Source organism: Corvus moneduloides, chromosome 4 (assembly GCF_009650955.1).
Source record: "Corvus moneduloides isolate bCorMon1 chromosome 4, bCorMon1.pri, whole genome shotgun sequence".
NCBI lineage: Eukaryota > Metazoa > Chordata > Aves > Passeriformes > Corvidae > Corvus > Corvus moneduloides.
In genome coordinates, this window is record NC_045479.1 from 33417394 (window position 1) to 33435217 (window position 17824).

Consider the following 17824-nt stretch of genomic DNA (forward strand, 5'->3'; position numbering starts at 1 on the left):
GCCTTCCTTTCTTCTCACCGTCTCTCTCCACCCCTTCAGCCCCCGAGCTCGCTCCCGGCCGCCTCCCGGCCTCCAGCACGCAGGTGTTGAGGCCTGCCTGCTTTCCTCCGACCGACCTCTCTTCCTTCCTCACACCCCTCATTCCCACTCACCCCCTTCCTTCGGAAAACCTCCGTGTTCTCCAAGGAAGCTCCCACCTGTGTGCCTACTTCTCGCCTCCAGGCCGCCCCGGAGGCCACCCCCGCCCGTCTGCCAATACCCCACCAACAGGAAGCCAGGGCGGGCCGCTCGCACCCCGTGTGAGAGGCACAAGGGACCTGGGCATCGTCACGAATCCGGGCGGAGGGGCGGAGGCGGCAGGGAAGGAAGATGAGGACAAAAATGAGGAACCCGCGGTGCCAAAGCGTGGCCGGGGGGATTTTGGCGCGGCGACGAAACGGCAGCTCCTCCCTCCTTGCCCTCTCGCTGCCGCCTCTACCTCTCCGCCGCCCGCCTCCGGCAGAGAGATGCTGCTGCAGGCAGGCGGGTGGGTGGGCGCTCCTCCCTGCGTCAGGAGGTGCGGCTCCCCCGGCCCGGCACTGCCCTCCCCTTTCCTCTCCCCCCGCCGCTTTTATGTCTGTCTTTAAACGCCGCCGCAGTGAGGGCTGGGCACTTGTGGCTGCCGCCGCCTGCCCGCCGCTGAGCCCCGTGCCCGCACGGCCCCGCTCGCCATCCCCGCCCGCGGGGGCACCCGGCCCTTCCTTTTCGCAGCCGGCGGGCGGAGGTAAGGCACGGCACGGTGAGGCAGGGTAAGGCACGGCATGGTGAGGCAGGGTAAGGCACGGCATGGTGAGGCAGGGTACGGCACGGCACGGTGAGGCAGGGTACGGTACGGCACGGCACGGCGAGGCGCTGAGCGTGGGTGCGCGGGGCAGCCCGCGCTTTCCCAGCCCTGCCGTGCCGCTGGGGCGGTGGGGGGGAACGTGGCCGCCTCGCTTGTGTCACCGGGCGGGAAGGGGCAGGATGTGCCGGGGGTTCCTTTCCGCCCGGGGTCCGCCTTCCTGCGGGTCAGGGGGTCCCCCCAGCCCACGCGGAGAGGCTGCTTTCGCCCTGGCGCCAGCCTCTCGCTGGCGGGGAGAGAGCCGACCCCTCGGGAGACAATAGCGAGCACTGGTTAGAAGCCGCCCATATGTTTTACTCGGCCATAGGTTAAAAGGATGTACGGGGCTGTATTAGTCAGCGTTAGTATTATTATTTCTACTGGGAAGGGCGAGGAACTTATATATTTTTTCGAGTGGAAGAAATTTCATTCATCTCCCGTGTGTTGCGTAAAAAATCCGAGATGCATGTGTAGCGCGTGCTCCGGGAGGAGCGGGGGCGCGGGCTGTCTCCATCCCGGGAGCACCGTGGTGATGCGCCTCGCCGCGCGGATGAGCCCGGGCTCGGGGAGAGGGGGCTGAGCCGGCTGCCGAGAGAGCCGGGTACCATCGGGAGCGGCCCGCGGCGCCCGTGCCCACCATGTGGCGCGGGCAGAGGCGCAGCGGAGCTGGGGCCGGGCCCGGGCACCGCATTGTTGCTGCGGAGCGTGGGCGTCGCCCGGCGGGGCCGCACGGTGCCTCCCCGCGCCGCGCCACCCGCGTCTCTCGCCCCGCGAAGGCGGCGGCAACCCCCGCGGCCGGGGGCTGCTGCGGGCCCGTGTCGTGTCAGCCATGTTTGGGTGGGTATGGTAATGAGGACCTTCTCCCAACCTTTGTGCCTCTTGGATTTATTTTCTGTGCAGGATTTTCATGGTTGCAGCCCGCCGTGTACTACGGCATACCCACAGGGTAGATTCGTACCTACAGTTTTCTCCGAGTGATTCTTTTTCTCTTCCATTTGCTTATTAATCCTTCTAATTTTCTATGCCCATATTTCCTGGTTTTGTTCTGATTTTGCTAGTGTTAGAGAGAACTGGAATTTCTTTGCAAGGCTTTGCTTTTGTTGTGGAAGTAAATTAGATGATTGAAATATGTCTGCACAGTCACACCGACCTGTCACACATGAGGTTTGTGATAGGATTTCATCTATTTAAGTAAATGGCACTTTGTTTTCTTTGTTAAAGACCACGTTATTATCAACTATTTTATTTTCAGTGTGATATTGCTACATCACAAGCTCACTGCTGTACTGTTGTTTTCTAAGCCTAATAATTTCTAAGTAGTATGTTACCATCTGTGTGTCACTGTGGCATACCATAGGATATGGACCCAATTTCCCCCCTCCAAAGAAAAGTATAAATGAAGCAAATATTTTGTTATCTGATGTCATATAAATGTACACTGGATGTATTATGCAGCCAGCTTTCTCCATTTGATTAAAAAACGATGACAGCATACTCGGTTTCTTTCTATTTGCTAGTATATTTCCCATTATCAGCATCACATTAGAAAGGAAACTATGAAAAATACTTAGGAAAGATTTCTTAATTTAGTTTTGGCTAATATACAAGATTTTTGTTTACATATACCGCATATTAAGATAACTGTGGAATCACAGCCTGCATTCAGTGTGTATCAGACACTCCCTTTGGGCTCAGCTCTGCGCTTCAGACTCAAGAACAAACAATCCCATTGGTTTTGATCTGTGCATGAAAAACCAAACCGTTTCATAGCTGTTCAGATGTGTCACCAGTATAGAAAACTGAGTGTGTGAAACTGCCAAGGCATCTTGAAACTAGTTTTACAGCATAATCTGATTCCTGTTGACCTTTCATGTCTTGTCATTCTTACAGTTGTCTTTTTCATATTCCGGAAAGCTGAATGCACAAAACTTTTAAAATGCTGAATTTGTCAGAAAAACCCCACAGTTTATTCAGAAGCACAATCTACTAATTGCAGCTATTCCTTTTGATTTAAATTGCATTGTTAAGATCTATTGGAGTGGTTGCTGCTCAAGTGGTGTGGAATTACCACTTGAAGTATTTGTGGTAGAATCTGTTTGGGAAGATTTTTTTCTGGAAATTCTCTAGAGTAGTATACCAGAAGTGTACACAACGTTAAGGACATATTTACCTGTTTCCCAGCTACTTCCCATTGTTCTGTCCGTTTCACTCATCTCCACCAGTAGTTCTTAAAAGACAAAATACATCTTGATTTTGGAAGAACAGATTTCAGTCCCAAATTTTGTAGATCAGCATAGCAATTGTAGCAGCTTTTCCATATGACTTTAAAGATCTCTGGATTCTCAGTTGCAGAATAACTTTGACGTATCAGCAGGTGGCCAATTAAACATTGAACAACTCCATTTGTCCTTGAAAATTGATTCAGTCACCTTGCCACTGCTCAGGAAATGTATTCAAATAATTTAAGAAACAAATTATCATTGACAAATGACAATCAAATGCTGTTCCACTGAAGAGCTGGAAGCACAAATCCTGGCAAGCTGGTACAAAGTAGTGTGAAAATGCAGTGGTAACTGCCAGAATGGTTGCATTAGGCAATGGCAATAACTGAACTGAGCTTCCTGTAAGACTACTCTGAAACAGAGCTCTCTGTTCTTATCCTTCTCTCTTAAGGCTAGGGATTCCTTGTTTGTATGGGAGAAAGCAAAGAAAACATTTGTGTAATGATGTGGACAACAGTGCCTCAAGTCATGGTGTCAGTAGTCTATTTCCCACTTTGGGAAAATAGTTTCTTGCTGCTGGCAAATGATATTTTTGCATTCCAAGTGTCAGAAACGTGTAATGCAGTATTAATAATTCAGTATGCTCTCCTTAAGCTAAAATGGAGAAGAGATGAAAACTGTAATAGGACATTTACAGTGTTTGATTTTCTATATTGGAATTGGTATTAATAATTTTCTTTTTAAAGACATGGGGATTTAATGTAACATGACTTGAAAACATGATCCATGTAATGAAATTAAATAATCAGATGTGAGGAGAAGTAAGATTTCTGCTAACCCATATGATCAGTTCAGCTTTTTGCTTGTATATAAAAAACACAGAGGAAGAAGTAATCACATAAATTCTTCCCAAGGACAACTCGATCTACTTACTGATCCATTCTAAAGCACAGAGGTCAGACAATCAGGGTCTTGGGGCAGCTATGTATCTGGTAATATCTAATTTTCAGTAATTGATTTTGCAACTTAAATAACTTTATTGAAATATTAAATATACTTTTTTATCCTCTTCTGAAAAGTGTGATAAGTTGTAAAATAAACTCATGGTTCTCTTGTATCTTATATGGTGAACTTAGAATATGGAGATTTTGTTTCAAGTTGCCAGTAGTTACACCTTTTGAGTTTGACCAACCAGGGGTAGAGTTTCTTCATAACTGCTGAGATTACTTCACTTGGAGGAGTGGTAACTAATGAATTTGTTCCTTCAATAAAGTACATATAAAAAAAGACTGCTGAATAAGTGATGCATTTTCTCCATTTGAATAAGAGGTTACAGTTAGCTCATCCTGTAAGTCTGTGAAGTATTTTGGTGAAGTTGATTTGTGAGAAGAAAATCTGAGAAATCTGTGAATGCAGAAGTGAGAAACTACAGTAAGGCAAATAAATTCTGTAGAGATTATGTGCAGTGAAAAGAAAAAATGACATTCAAGAGCTCTAGGTTGTAACATTCTGTCTCTAGATGTTTCTGTTGGGCCAGTGATTTGGCAGTACTTACACAAGCTGTTAAGATCAAGTCTATTGATAACGAACAATCCTGGGAAAGAAACTTTGCTGGTTTTGTCAATTGTGCTTGTTTTATGGGAAGTATTCTCCTGTAACTAAAATTTAAGGAGACTAATCTGGACCAGAAATTGCCTGCATTTGAGTCTGTGCAGGGTTTTGTTGTAGGATAAAGCCATGAACAAGATTTTATAGGAAGAGAGAGAGAATAAATTACCCAGCAAAATGAAACAGATGCAGTGTCACTGAAGTCTGTATAAATACCTGTATCTGCAGCAGGTGTGAATTTAAATCATATTGCATTTTTAAATACTTTTGCTATAGTATAAATGATTTCATTGTAGAGATCAGAATAGAAACTGCTTCTAATGCATTTGTCTCCCATAGCCCACAGAGCTCTTTTTTTTTTTACAGTGTCATGAATGTGTAACAGATTTCTCTACATTCTTCAGTGATGTTTTCTGAGACATGCTAATGCAAGTATAATTGTATAGAATATAATTATCTTTAATTGCAATTGAGTTAAGTGCCTATTGAATCTATATCTTACTAACAGGCTGTATTAAACTGGATAGGGAAAAATGCTAAATCATGTAGTTCATGCTGAAGAGCAGCATAATGGTTGCTTCAGTACGTAGATGGAAATGGGCTTGACTAGGCAAAAAGGCTATGATGTGTATTCCTATTTCCACCAAAGAACACAATGCTGCATTGCAGCAGTAATTCAGTCTGTGCAATGAGTACTGTAACACAGTGTAACTCTTCCTGAAATAATTATCTGTACACAGATTCCCCCAGCGATAGCCATTCTTCACAGTCACAGTACTCCCATGAAACCTGGTTTACTCCTGCAGTCTTCTTCTTCTCTTTTTCCCTCAAATATAATGGTCACTAGATTCCCCTCATCCTGCCTGCAGAGATTCCTTTTTTGCAGACTCACATCAGTCCCTTGCTCCTAAAACTTTGGTTTTTGTTTTCTATATTGGTTGTTCCCATCATGCTTTTTCTTCCTAGCCCATAGACTTGTGATGGAGATGCATTTTGTACATTTCCTTTTGGTGCAAAAGGCCCCTATTCTTCACTTTTGCATTTGATTCTCCTCCAGTGATTTCATACAGACTGAAACATTTAGCAAGAATATCAGTAAAGATCTTTTATGAGCATGTACCGTGGTGAGAATCCTGACTTTTAGTTCTGTGTCCTCTGCTTAATCATACTAGCTTCTTCACTGGGAGTCAAGGTGAAGATCTGGTGAACAGGAACATAAGACACAAGCTTGTGGGACAGGACTGGTACACCGCACTGGCACAATCTACTTTCAAAGCTGAGATTACAGTGATGTGAACTGGCTGCAGCTTTTTATTGCATTTTGCCACCCTCACATCAGCGTGTTGGTATGGAACTGCTTCCTCAGGGAAGAACGCAGTGCTCTGAAGAATAGAATGTTGGTCTTTTTAATCCCTTCAATGGCAAACATTGAACTTAAAAAGGTATTGAGGATTATTTGTAAGGCGTTAAAAATTAAATGTAAATAATTTTGTCAAATTGCTGTGTTTTCATCAGATGTAAAAATAAGATTATAAAAGAAAGAAGTCCACTGTGTTAGAAAGGAGTATTTTTGGCTTTCCTTTTCAGAGGGGAGTGCTGGTTTTAAGAAGAAATGCCATGTAAGAACTATTGTGTTGTAATTTATGTCGGAAAAACACTGCTAGAAGTTCATTAGTATTTAGTTATATCAGTTGTTGCAATAGTATTGTGGGATGTTTTAAACATGAAATTGCCTTACAAATGGCTTTTTATACATACTCGTGCTTAATTTCCAAGAGCATGGGGCAGCTGTACTCATTATACTTTAAGATCTGTAAGTGAGGTTTTTTTGGTTCCTGTTTTTCGGTACATGGTGGGAAAATCCCCAGCCTTGTAACTTTTAGTTGTTTACTGGTATTACATAGCTCAGAGAACCAGAAGTACAGGGTTCTTCTAGTAGGTATCTATATATTGATTGGCATGCAGATCTGTCTGATAGAGATGCATTGGAAGGAACCTGACATAGGATTCATTATCAGTGTAATGGTGAGGAGGAGCAGCAATGTTGAATAGAACCAGGACAACTCCCTTACTAGGCATTCCATACAAAAAAGATTGTGAGAAAAGGATATGAAATGAAGTTTTTCAATGTGTCTTTTGGTGCTTTGACTAATGAAGTTCCTTTGGGTCTTACTGCAAACACTTGCGAGTTTCATCAGTGGAGGCATTGCAAGTCTTATCTCCCTGTGCCAGCATTTCTGAATGCAGGCCTGAAGCTGAAGTAAAAGTTCTATAGAGAGCCTGGATCTCCCAGGGAGCTAATTTGGGTCTGAATTCCCTGTTGCAAGGGATTATTACTGCTTAATCTGCTAGTAATGTGGCGGTCTAATCACGTTACTTTACTTCTGCGTGCTGGCGCATTGAGACTTGATTATTTTTCCATGGAAAAAAATAACAAAATTCCCACTGTGTTCTGAGAGAGAAAGCTGGGATCTGCAGTTTGTTTGATATGAGAAAAGTCAAAAAAGACTCACTGTTTTATCTTTCAGTATGCAAAAGGACTAGATTTTAGCATATCAAGGACAATGCTAGTAAGACATAATTAAAATCTGGCTCATATGTTTGATTTAGTAAGGGTTTTTCCAGAAGTTTGTTTATGCTGAGTCAGATTATTGATTGCTGTTATTTCAGTGGCAGAATAATTTTCTAAATGTTTTTTTAACTGAACTGTGTACTGTTCATCAATTTCCATTGTGTTAAATTCCCTCAAACAGTACAGACACTTGTCAGGTCAGTTTAAGAGTAATTGTAGATTTTTTTATAAAAAGAATTTTACAAAAGAAAAGGGATACCATCCTTATTTGCTGATTTCAGTTGTTGGCAAGTCCAGGGAAATACTATATTCTCCAGTAAATGTGATAATAAACATTTCCCTTCAGTGTTTTCATCTGACAGGTTGCATCATTTGAGTCATGAAAAGGATGAGAAACCTGCCTGGAAACCAGAACTAAATCAATTGATCAAATTCCATGATCTAGATCCAAGACAGAAAAAAAAAATCCAATTTACAAACAGACAGCTTTAATAAGGCTGAATTATATTCTACACATTTTACTTTTAATCCAAGATGCTGATAATAGCATAGTAATGTTTTAAAATACCTGACAAGATTTAGGTCTTAGAGTCCTAATATAATAGTAGTTAATTTTGTAAATCCTTTTAAAATGGTGGTTTGTTTTGTAGATGTTTAAATGATACTTAGGATAAACTGTCTTATCGCATAGTGCTGTATTTCTCTTCAAGGCAGCGTAGAAGGTAATGACTGCTGGAACTAACTGAAGGTGCTTAACAGAATTTGGTGTGCTATTTCCTGGTTTAATGCTGATGAACTTCAATGCCGAACTAAATGATATGGAAACATAGAAAATATGTGGTGAAGTGCTCAAGTTCAATACTGTGATGAGGAAAAAGAAAAACAAAATAAAGCTTGCTCAGTGGTTCATGTTTAGCTAAACAGTGCTGGTGAGTAACTCTTTCTCCCTATTCAGACTTCACTCAGGAGCATTCATATCTAGACCAAGCTTGAGCTGAGTAGTTTGATATCAGTCTTCTGTGCAGGTTTGTTCTGGATCAAATAGAGGCTTCTGTGCATGTCACTGACTGCGTTCTGGGAGTGCTGAGCATGGACTTGCTGACTCCTCACACAAACCAGCTGGGACCACACTTCAAACATTTGTACCTGATGGTAGTATCTCTTGAGATAGGACTTCTTATTTGGTTTAGTACCAGCTCCTTTCATACAGAGAAGAGTTGTTAAATCTGACAGCTGGAGACTGCCTTTGGATTTGCAATGTGTCCGGAAGGACTGTCTGCCATCCTTGGTGCAGTCTGGCCAGTGATAACGCAGTACTGTTAGAACCATGCATCAGTCTGCTGAGTATGCCTCCCACATTTTCTCAAGCCCTGCAAATGTTACAAGTCTATACAGTGATAGTTTTATGGATAACATACTGCTTAGTGGAAGGTTAATGAAAGGAAATTGATATGATACTGTGCTAGGAGTAAAAGTATCAAGCCTAGTTTATCCTGAAGTGTACCGGTGCAGTGTTTAATGCATGAAAGGACAGAATGATGCAATTTTTGTTGGAATTGACTCATCAGTGAGAGCTCTAGATAAATCGTATTGCTGCCCTGCAAGTTACTCTATATAAAATAATTAGAACAGGTATGACCTTTTAAAACATTTCAGTAAATACTGATGGATGGCTTGTGTCTTTTTGACTGAAAATCTCTTGCTCACTATAGTTAGAGAAGGATTTCAGACCTACACATGAATACTGATGTAGTTTCACATGTGCAGGTGTTTCATTTTAATGTAATCCTTGATCTTATTACTAATTATTGGAACTGAGAAGCTGCTCTCTAATTTACATCAGTGGAACAAAGGGAAAAAAAGTTTGAAATGTGGCTGAAAATAGTGTTTGAAGTACCAGATTCTGTGGCTTATAGTCCCAAAGCTCCATTTGGACTGCTTAAATGCTTCAGCTTAGTATTAAGTTTGCATTTTGGTTCTACTTAGTCAGAACCAAGAGCCACTGAATCATGTATGAACTAGAAGAGGGTGTAGTAGAGTCCTTTGAAGACTGCAATGCAAAAGACAGAACAGATGAAAAGAGGCCCACACAGGCATTCATTTAGCCCAGATATACAGGATAGAGTAATAGGATTTCTCTCTTGTATAAACAACTTTTCCCCTATTCTGCTGTTGTCTGTATAGGTCATACACTTAAATTTATTTTTTTTTTTTTTTTAAGAACTGGTATCAGTCAAAGCAAAGCTAGTCCCACTGCATGTCAGAAGGAAGGTTTATAGGACCCCGAACCCTTCAGTGATAGTGGTGAACATGAAGCAGATCACAAGTAGGCTCTACTATGCTTAAAAAAATCGGGCTGACTGCCAGAGCTAGAGTTGCTGAGAGGAGGCAGTAACAGAAGGGAAAGTGAGAAGACAGTGACTGGAGTCTAGGGAATCAGTGAAAAGAGGTTGCAGTGGAGTTCAGTAGGCAACTGGAGTGAAGTTCAACTTCCAAATCCTTGGAAATTATTGGAGAAGGTAATTGCCCTGTTGGCTAGGAGGCTGGTGATAGTACTTGTGGTGGCAGAGGTTTTATTTTTGGTACTGCAAAGTCTCATCTTGATAAGCTGGGAGCTGGGTTCCAGTGGCTTAGTGTCTTTCCTTTGGGTCTGGCATGGAAGCAACCACGAGGTGCTTGATCTCTCGATGACTGTGCAAAAGGTAACTTGCAGTTCTCCACTGCATGGGATTTTGTCAGGACATGATGCAGCCTTCACTCTATGGACCAGATGTTGAAGCAAGTCCATAAGCAAAAGCTGTAAGGTCTCATGTTTCCTGAAGTAATTTCAGATTCTCATAAGTTAGCATTTCTTGATTAGACTTCTTGTGTATTCTTTACAGAAGCCCTCTTTAGGGCTTTCATGAAGCTTAACACATAATCTAAATCCCTTTTAAGACTCTTAACTGTGCAGATGGCTTTGCACACACTAGTTTTATCCCATGTGATTAATGAAGAATTTACTGAAAAACATTCCTCCCCAAAATCTTATGGTTACCTTTTGTATGGCAGCTGCAAGCAAGTCTGTCTTTTTAAATGATTGTGTTGAAGAAAAACATGTATTCAAACGCAGGCGTTTTTGTTTCTGTACATACGTATTTGAAACATTAGGCTTTTTAAATGGATTTGGCTTTTCAGATATTTCAGATAGTTTCTTAGAAACAGGAAATAATTAAAAATATCTAAAGCATCAAAGCTTGTAAGGGATGAGCATCTATCCTTTCAAACTATGACTGTGATTATACCGTGACAAAGATTAACAAGAAAATAAGTCAGCATTGCTTTTAAACTACTAGTTACATGCTCTGTATCAAAAATTTAATTGCTGCATGACTTTCTGAAATGGTCTGAAAAACTTAATTTACTTCTGTTAAAATATACATTTAATAAATTCAAGCACACCTGTTAAGTCAGGAAGTAATGGAGTTGGGCTCCTAAATTTTATGTAAAGTGCATACCCTTTTATGACTGATAAGAAGAATCTAGTTATGATATGAAAATATGAGCAATTAGCCTATCAGTCTTTAGGAACTAAACCAAAACAAAACCCTTAGCAACTGAATGAAATGTATTTTATAAAAATCTTTTAGACCAAATAGTGGATGTATTCGCTACAATTTTAAAGTGGTTTAACATCCCTTTCTTCTCATTTTCTCCTCTCGTCATATCATTGAGATAAGCAGAAATGGGTAAAACAAAGCACATGATTTCAAAATTTTCTTCTGCATAATAGTATAATATCCTTCTTAATTTTTTTTTTTCAGATACTTTCAGTAGAATAAGCGTTCAGAAACAGAAGTCCTTACTCTTGATTCCCTGATATCAAGGACTCATCAGGCATCATCTTCCGTCTTTTTATTCAGTATTTTTGCCTAAGAAGAGGGAGAGCTTACTTCTGTGTCCATCTGTCTCAGCTGAACGTCATCTCCTTGCTGTTTGTTTCAAGTTACAAATGCCTAAGAACAGCAAGGTAGTGAAAAGAGAACTAGATGATGAGGTCATTGAGTCAGTTAAGGACCTGCTCTCTAATGAGGACTCTTCAGATGATGCCTTCAAGAAGAGTGAACTTATGGTTGATGATCAGGAAGAAAAAGATGTAGATGTTGAAGAAGGCTCAGATGTAGAAGATGAAAGACCTGCTTGGAACAGCAAACTCCAATATATTCTGGCACAAGTTGGATTTTCTGTGGGATTGGGGAATGTGTGGCGATTCCCATATCTGTGTCAGAAGAATGGTGGAGGTAAGTTTTATGATACAGCTAGTTATACCTAACTGATGATGCTAACCTTTCAGATTTCAAAGTCAGCAGAGAGAACCACTGTAACACCTGCTCCAACATGACAGGTTTTTCTTTTAGTTTTTGCCAGAGCCCATGAGGAAAACCCCACATTCTCTTTATTTAGAAAGATGCATTTGTTAAAGTAAGCAGCAGATTCTTCTAAGGTGCCGTTTCCTTATCTTAGGGTAGACAGCTCTTGATACAGCCTTGACTATGGGTCAAACCAGTGTCTACCCCATAACACATGATTATAGAGGGTTGCATTGTTTAGGACCTGGTTATTGTGCTAAAGTGTTCTTTATGGTACTTGGACAATAAATCAAGGCATTAAAACTACATCCACTTTAAAGACCAAGGCCGCATTTGGTCTTTTAGTATTTAGTGGTACTAAGCTTCACACTTTTACTCTCTAATTGCTCTTGGCTCCTGGCCATTTGATCATGATTTACTTTTGGCAAGAACTTCAAAATACTCTAGGAGGGAAAAAGTTGTTGGGGTTTTTTTGTTTGTTTGGGTTTTGTTTGGTTGGTTGGTTTTCTTTTACTGATGACGAATAATTTAAATCATTACAATCATTACATTAAGGAACTGCATCTGGTTTGGTGCTGTTAGACAGTCTACTATTTTCCTAAATAACAAGGTACCTTTCACTTAAAACAATAACATCAAACATCACTTTAAACAGCTAACATGTTTGTTAGTTGACCATCTGTGGTCTTGAATGCATTTGAAGTATGAGGCTGGAGAATTTCCTTTCTTTTTGAATGCCAGATTAGTATTTTATCCTATGCTATACCATATCCAAATATACTACACTAACGCACACTCTATTGTAGCTAATTACTAAGCTGAATTCAAAACAAACCTGTCACTTTTTATGATATAGAAAATGAACATGTACAGAAAATGAAGAATAACGTTTTACTCCTGCTGGATTTTAAAGGCTGCATGATGCAACTGATATAATTGAGGAGTATAGAAATGAGCCTAGAATATAATAAAAGTGTAATTCTTTATTTGTTTTCTCTTAGTTCAAGCAATAAAAAATAAGTTTATGCTTTCAAATATTCTGTCTTCAGGATAAAGTATAAATCCTTTTATATCTAGTTACTGATTTTTTTTGACTATCATTTAAGTTTCTTTTTTTCTTTTTTATTCTGGAGAGAAAGTCATTAAATGATTGATTTTAAGTATGGTGTCAAGAATTAGTCTCAAGGATAATGGATTACAGCAGTTTGTTTTGTGTAGTTGTATCCTTTTGAAAGTCTGTGTCTAATGTAGTTAGTAATTTTGCAAGCTGGTTGGATTCTCCTTCAAAGCGCAAGAAGGGATCCATTGGTGTGCTCCTTAGGCTGTTGGTTTCGTGCCATCAGGCACTTGTAAAGTTACTCTGGGACTGAGGGTAAATTTAATTCAGATCAAATATAAGTGAATTAAATTATTTAGTAATTTCACATTTCAGGAAAACACCAAACCCCCCCAAAACAGTAAACCAGACAAAGATTATGAGACTTCATTAATCAAACTTGAAAAAGTAGTTATGGTGTCACTTGAGATTGTAGTTAAATGTTTTCTCCTGTGCTATGATTGCAGGAAATTGGATGTATAACATAGTCTGTGGAGATACAATGTTTTCTGCACATGCTGAGACAAGGGTGTATTTGGCTTTTAACAATAATTGTGCACTATTTTAGCAAATGGCAGCTTTCTGAACAACAGAGAAAAGGAATTGATCGTTAGAGCTGAAGCTTGCTTGGTTTTCAAGTTAGTCATAATGCAAGATGTAGAAGGTGATACAAAACTTTGAAATGTGTAAAATACATTGGTATAGGTGTGTGCAGATGGACAGGTAATCCTCACAAATGCATAGAAGAGTAGGGGGAGGGAGTGCAAACTTCAAACACATGGTAAGAAAACCTATACACATTTTATATGAGGTTCTGTTTTTCTGTTACGCATATTATTTCAAATAAGTTTTATTCTAGGTAAAATTAGGGTGGTTTTATGTAACCCAGTGTAAATATGGGTGTCAGAACTGTTGTGTAATCTGCTGATAAAGCTTTACTATAAATACCTGTTGAAGTCTCTTGATATATGGTAAACTATCTTTCTCTGGATTTTCATTAGGACTGTTTGAGTGAAGTGTATGACTAGGTCTCTACCTTCAGTTTAGACCAAACATTTTTTGTTTTCTTCCCTGTGTTAAAGGAACTTATATCTGGAAAATACCATCAGGTGAGGGGAGTATATTAAAAAGTAGTAAACCAATAAATCCAGTTCCAGTTTAAACCAAAAAGAAGTAAAAACCATAGTTACTCGTTAGTTTCCTTCACAGCTTCCTAACGTATTCTAAAGCCACCAGTAAAAGAAAAGGCAAATCCTAAATCTGTAATAATCTTCATTTTTATCTTTTTTTTAAACTTCTGGGCCAAGAACAACAAAATAAACATAGATAAGACACAGCAAGGTTAGTCCAAATAGATATGTTATTTGAGGATTTTGTGGAGAAAAAATTGTTTCCTGCCCTGTTTTCTACAGAGATTTAGTTTGTTTATGGCTGTGGCCTGGGGTATGGTGACACTTCTGACGTCAGAGCACTCTACTGCTTCAATGAGATACCTGTGATACCATCTTTAAAAGTAACTTGAGTAGCACTACAGTGCAGTGAGAATTTGTACGTCTGTGGAAATCTTTGCAATCTCTGTTTCTGGGTCTGGTCTGTACCACCAAACCAACTTCCTTCAATTTATTTCTTGTGATCATTTAACAGTTACTTCCGTTGCTTTAATTCATAGCAACTCATAAATATTTAGAGTAATATCTGGTATTTTTTGTAGTTAACTCAGTTACAGCTAGACTGGGTAGCTCGTTGCTAACTTTCACACTTGTCTCATTCCCAGAAAAATGTTTGTTGGGAGAGGTGAGAGAAAAGGCTGGTGTGCAGCTGGGATGTACTTGGATCCATGTTGGGGATGTAGTTGTAATGCAGAATGTATTGAATGGAAAAGAGTCCGGGAGGAGACTGAGAGCACTCCAGAGTGCTGGTTTTCCTGACTTTGAGAGGGAGTACCCAAAGGAGTTTTATGCTCTGTGAAAGAGGGGCTGAAGATGTTCAGTAAAGTTTTGAGGAACTGACGATAGATCTCTGTCCTCACCACAGGCCCTTCTTACCCCGGTAGGCAATGCCCAGACCCCATCTGGCTCTTAGGGCACCTCTTTGCAGCCTAACAGATAAAAAAGCTGTTTCATCCTTGATTCTTGATACAGGTGATTTGCACTGGAGCTGAGTATGCTCAATTTATCATTTTTGCACTGTACGATTTGTTTATTACTCCTTTAGTACATGAAAGTAAGTACATGTGTTTCTTCAGATAAGCATAGTTCCTATATAACAATTTCATAACCTCTGTTAGCATAACATAGGTTCAGAGCTTCCTATGGTTGATAGCCTTAAAAACGAACTGCTCAGGTCTACCCAGTCTTGCCAAGATGCTCATAAATAGTGACAAACTAGACTTACAATTTCCTGCTTCTCATAACTGTCATCTGGAGGACAGCTTGCACACCTTTCACTATTTTCAAACAAAGAAAATATTTAAAGTTTATTCTGTTTTGTTTGGTCATTTCCCTTTAGGATTAGCAGAAGTATAATGATACTTTTACATAATTAGAAGTAATAAAAGCAAGTTAAATTAGCTGTTCTTCTAAAAAGAGTGAGAGTGTTACTGTGGACAAAAAGTGAGGAGTCTACAAGGTACTGCATTCCCGAAGATTTTGTGTTGCATTTTTGTGAGCATTAACTTAGTTTTTTTTTTCTAAAGGAAAGTATTTTTTAAGATCTCTGTGATGTAAAAAGCCAAAAGAACTACTAAACAATTATAGATAAAAGATGTGAGCAAAATAGGAAACATTGTAGCAGATGATATTGTCATTACGTTTTGAGAAGATTGACCTGGGTAGAGTCACTTTGTGACTTTTTATGATTAAGTAGTTTGAATTTTTTACTGAAATACCAGCAGCTTGACGTTAAAGTTCTGTGGTCTAATGAAAAAGCACAGCAGTTGTAGTGGACAACTGCAGAGCAAAAAGTATATAAAAACTGCTAAAGACTGAGTAGTTGTTAGAAGATAACAACTAGTACAAGAGAAATGGGAACAAAGCAAGTATTCCCTTGTACTCCAACACTTGCATATGGATTCAGAGGCTTTATTATGTAGCTTTGGATCAGTAATTTATACTCAGTGCCTTGAGTTCACTGATGACTTCAGTATCATTTTTCGAATTTGGTATTATCAGATATAAAATTTAGTTGTACTTGAGTGTACTGAAAATGTCTTGTTTTTATTTTGCAAGTGTAATTCTTCATTGAAGCTTATTGGCTAATAATAGTCAGGTTTGTAAACAGGCACACCTGAACATACTGAAACTGAAACTAGTGACAGGAAGACTATCCTATCAGTAGGATAGACTATAAACCTACAGATAAAACAAAAAACCATTTATCAGAGTTTTCCTGATAAAAGGAGTTTCTATTTCGTAGTGGTAAATAATTTCACTTAATGAAGCTTAGTATGCTGTTAACTTGTAGTATTCTGTTGCTCACTTGCCATAACTTTGAAAATTTTAGCATTTGACATTGAAAATAAGTTGATCTTCATCTGAATATCAGCTTCTTGCTTGCATTCTACTAGTAAGTGTCTAGTAAGCAATAAGAGCTGGGATCTCTCTTCAAGACAGTGGTAAACTTCACCTTGATTAAATAAGAATTAAATCAGAGACCGGACACTTAATTAAAATCTAGCACAGCAGCTGCTGAAACAAATGTGGAAAGTTAACACGTTTTTCAGGTTACATCAAGGATTGCTAGAAGAAGAAAATTCTTCTGTAGTATCAATATGGAAATGGTTATGTGACCTTGTGTTATTGCTTTTGAAAGTATTTTCCAACTCTTTAAGCACTACGAATCATGTAATTTTTTTTTTTTTTTTTGGAGCATTTGTAAGAGCTTAAATCAAAACCAGTGTCATTATTCCACTTTTATTGATAATGTTGCCAAATGCAGTGCTTATTGTAATCTCAAGGGAGACAATTTACCAGCTATCCCATTCTGGTGCTTGATTAAATAAAAAAATTAGGAAATCAAAGCAGTGCTGTGCACAGTTTTGACAATCATGAAATCTTCATGAAATCTCTTGTATCTTTGTCACTCATTCTAGTGAAAAAGGATGAATGTTTTTTTTTTTTTTCCCTTATTGAGATGAATTTTGAGATGAATTTTTTAATATGGAAGCCAGTGTTTAAGACCAAAATGTGCAAAAAAAAAAAAAAAAAGTGACTTCACAGTTAAATAATTTTGTAAATGTGGAAGGGAGAGCTGGGGATCCTGAACTACACAGAACTGTAATATTCAGGAGGCAGCTTAGCTGGTAAATGTAGCGGACAAATGATTGTAGGATGTTGTTCGAGGCAAATTTATTATTCAAATTCAAATAAGAATGGTCCTTATCCAGTATTGTAACTGCAAGGACCCATGTTTTCATGCACAGGCAAATAAGAGACATGCTGAGATGTTTCCATAGTGATTCTTTTTTAGGATGAAGTGGTGATGTCTTAGAGTTCTTTGAAGTATGTCTAGCTTCAGGGGAAGACTTCAGCAAAATACTTGCCCAGAGATGCTGTGGTTTCATGCTGACTATGGGGCACAGAAGCCCTTTGCAGCTGTGATGCAGTTGTATAATCCAGCTGCATCCAAGCTCTATCATACTGAAACTCATAGATGCACAATTTTTCCATTATGTCCTTTTTGGGGAGAGGAACAGGATCAGAAGGAAGCTCAGCATGTTTTAATAATCAGAAGACCAGCACTTCAAGCCTAGCAGTATAGAGGTGAACTCTGCTGTCTGGCTACCCAGTGAATTACAGGGTTGTCGTGTCTAATGTAATGTGGATTAAGCACCACATTTATTTAACTCATTTAGTAGAATCTAACTGATAAATCTTGCAATTTAACGTTGATACTTCACCGTAAAACACCCACATCAGCCCAGTCTTTAAACGTGTGCTTAACTTTGCAGCCTTGTGATTAAGGTTGTGGATTGGGACACTGAAGAGCTGGGTTCAGTTCCTGCTCTAGTACAGTCATCCAGTGGGATACAGGGTAAGTCACTAGGCCCCAATTTTTTTGAGCTGTATAGGTTTGTCTCTACTCAGCTATGCCACATCTGTCTAATTAAGATCTAAGGTA

At 39.6% G+C, this 17824-nt stretch overlaps 1 protein-coding gene across 3 annotated transcripts in view; it reads left to right on the plus strand.

Moving 5' to 3' along the window:
- The first annotated feature begins 564 nt into the window (after window positions 1-564).
- The window catches only part of SLC6A15 (solute carrier family 6 member 15), a 37623-nt gene continuing 20363 nt past the window's right edge, over window positions 565-17824 (plus strand). The window contains exons 1-2 of one of the 3 annotated variants that reach the window (XM_032106634.1): window positions 565-763; window positions 11065-11541. In XM_032106634.1, the coding sequence (XP_031962525.1) occupies window positions 11253-11541 (289 nt within the window). In that variant the 5' untranslated portion in view covers window positions 565-763; window positions 11065-11252. Of the gene's footprint in view, window positions 789-7992; window positions 8191-11064; window positions 11542-17824 lie in introns of those variants that run through there. The other 2 variants (XM_032106635.1, XM_032106636.1) reach the window with 2 other exon arrangements.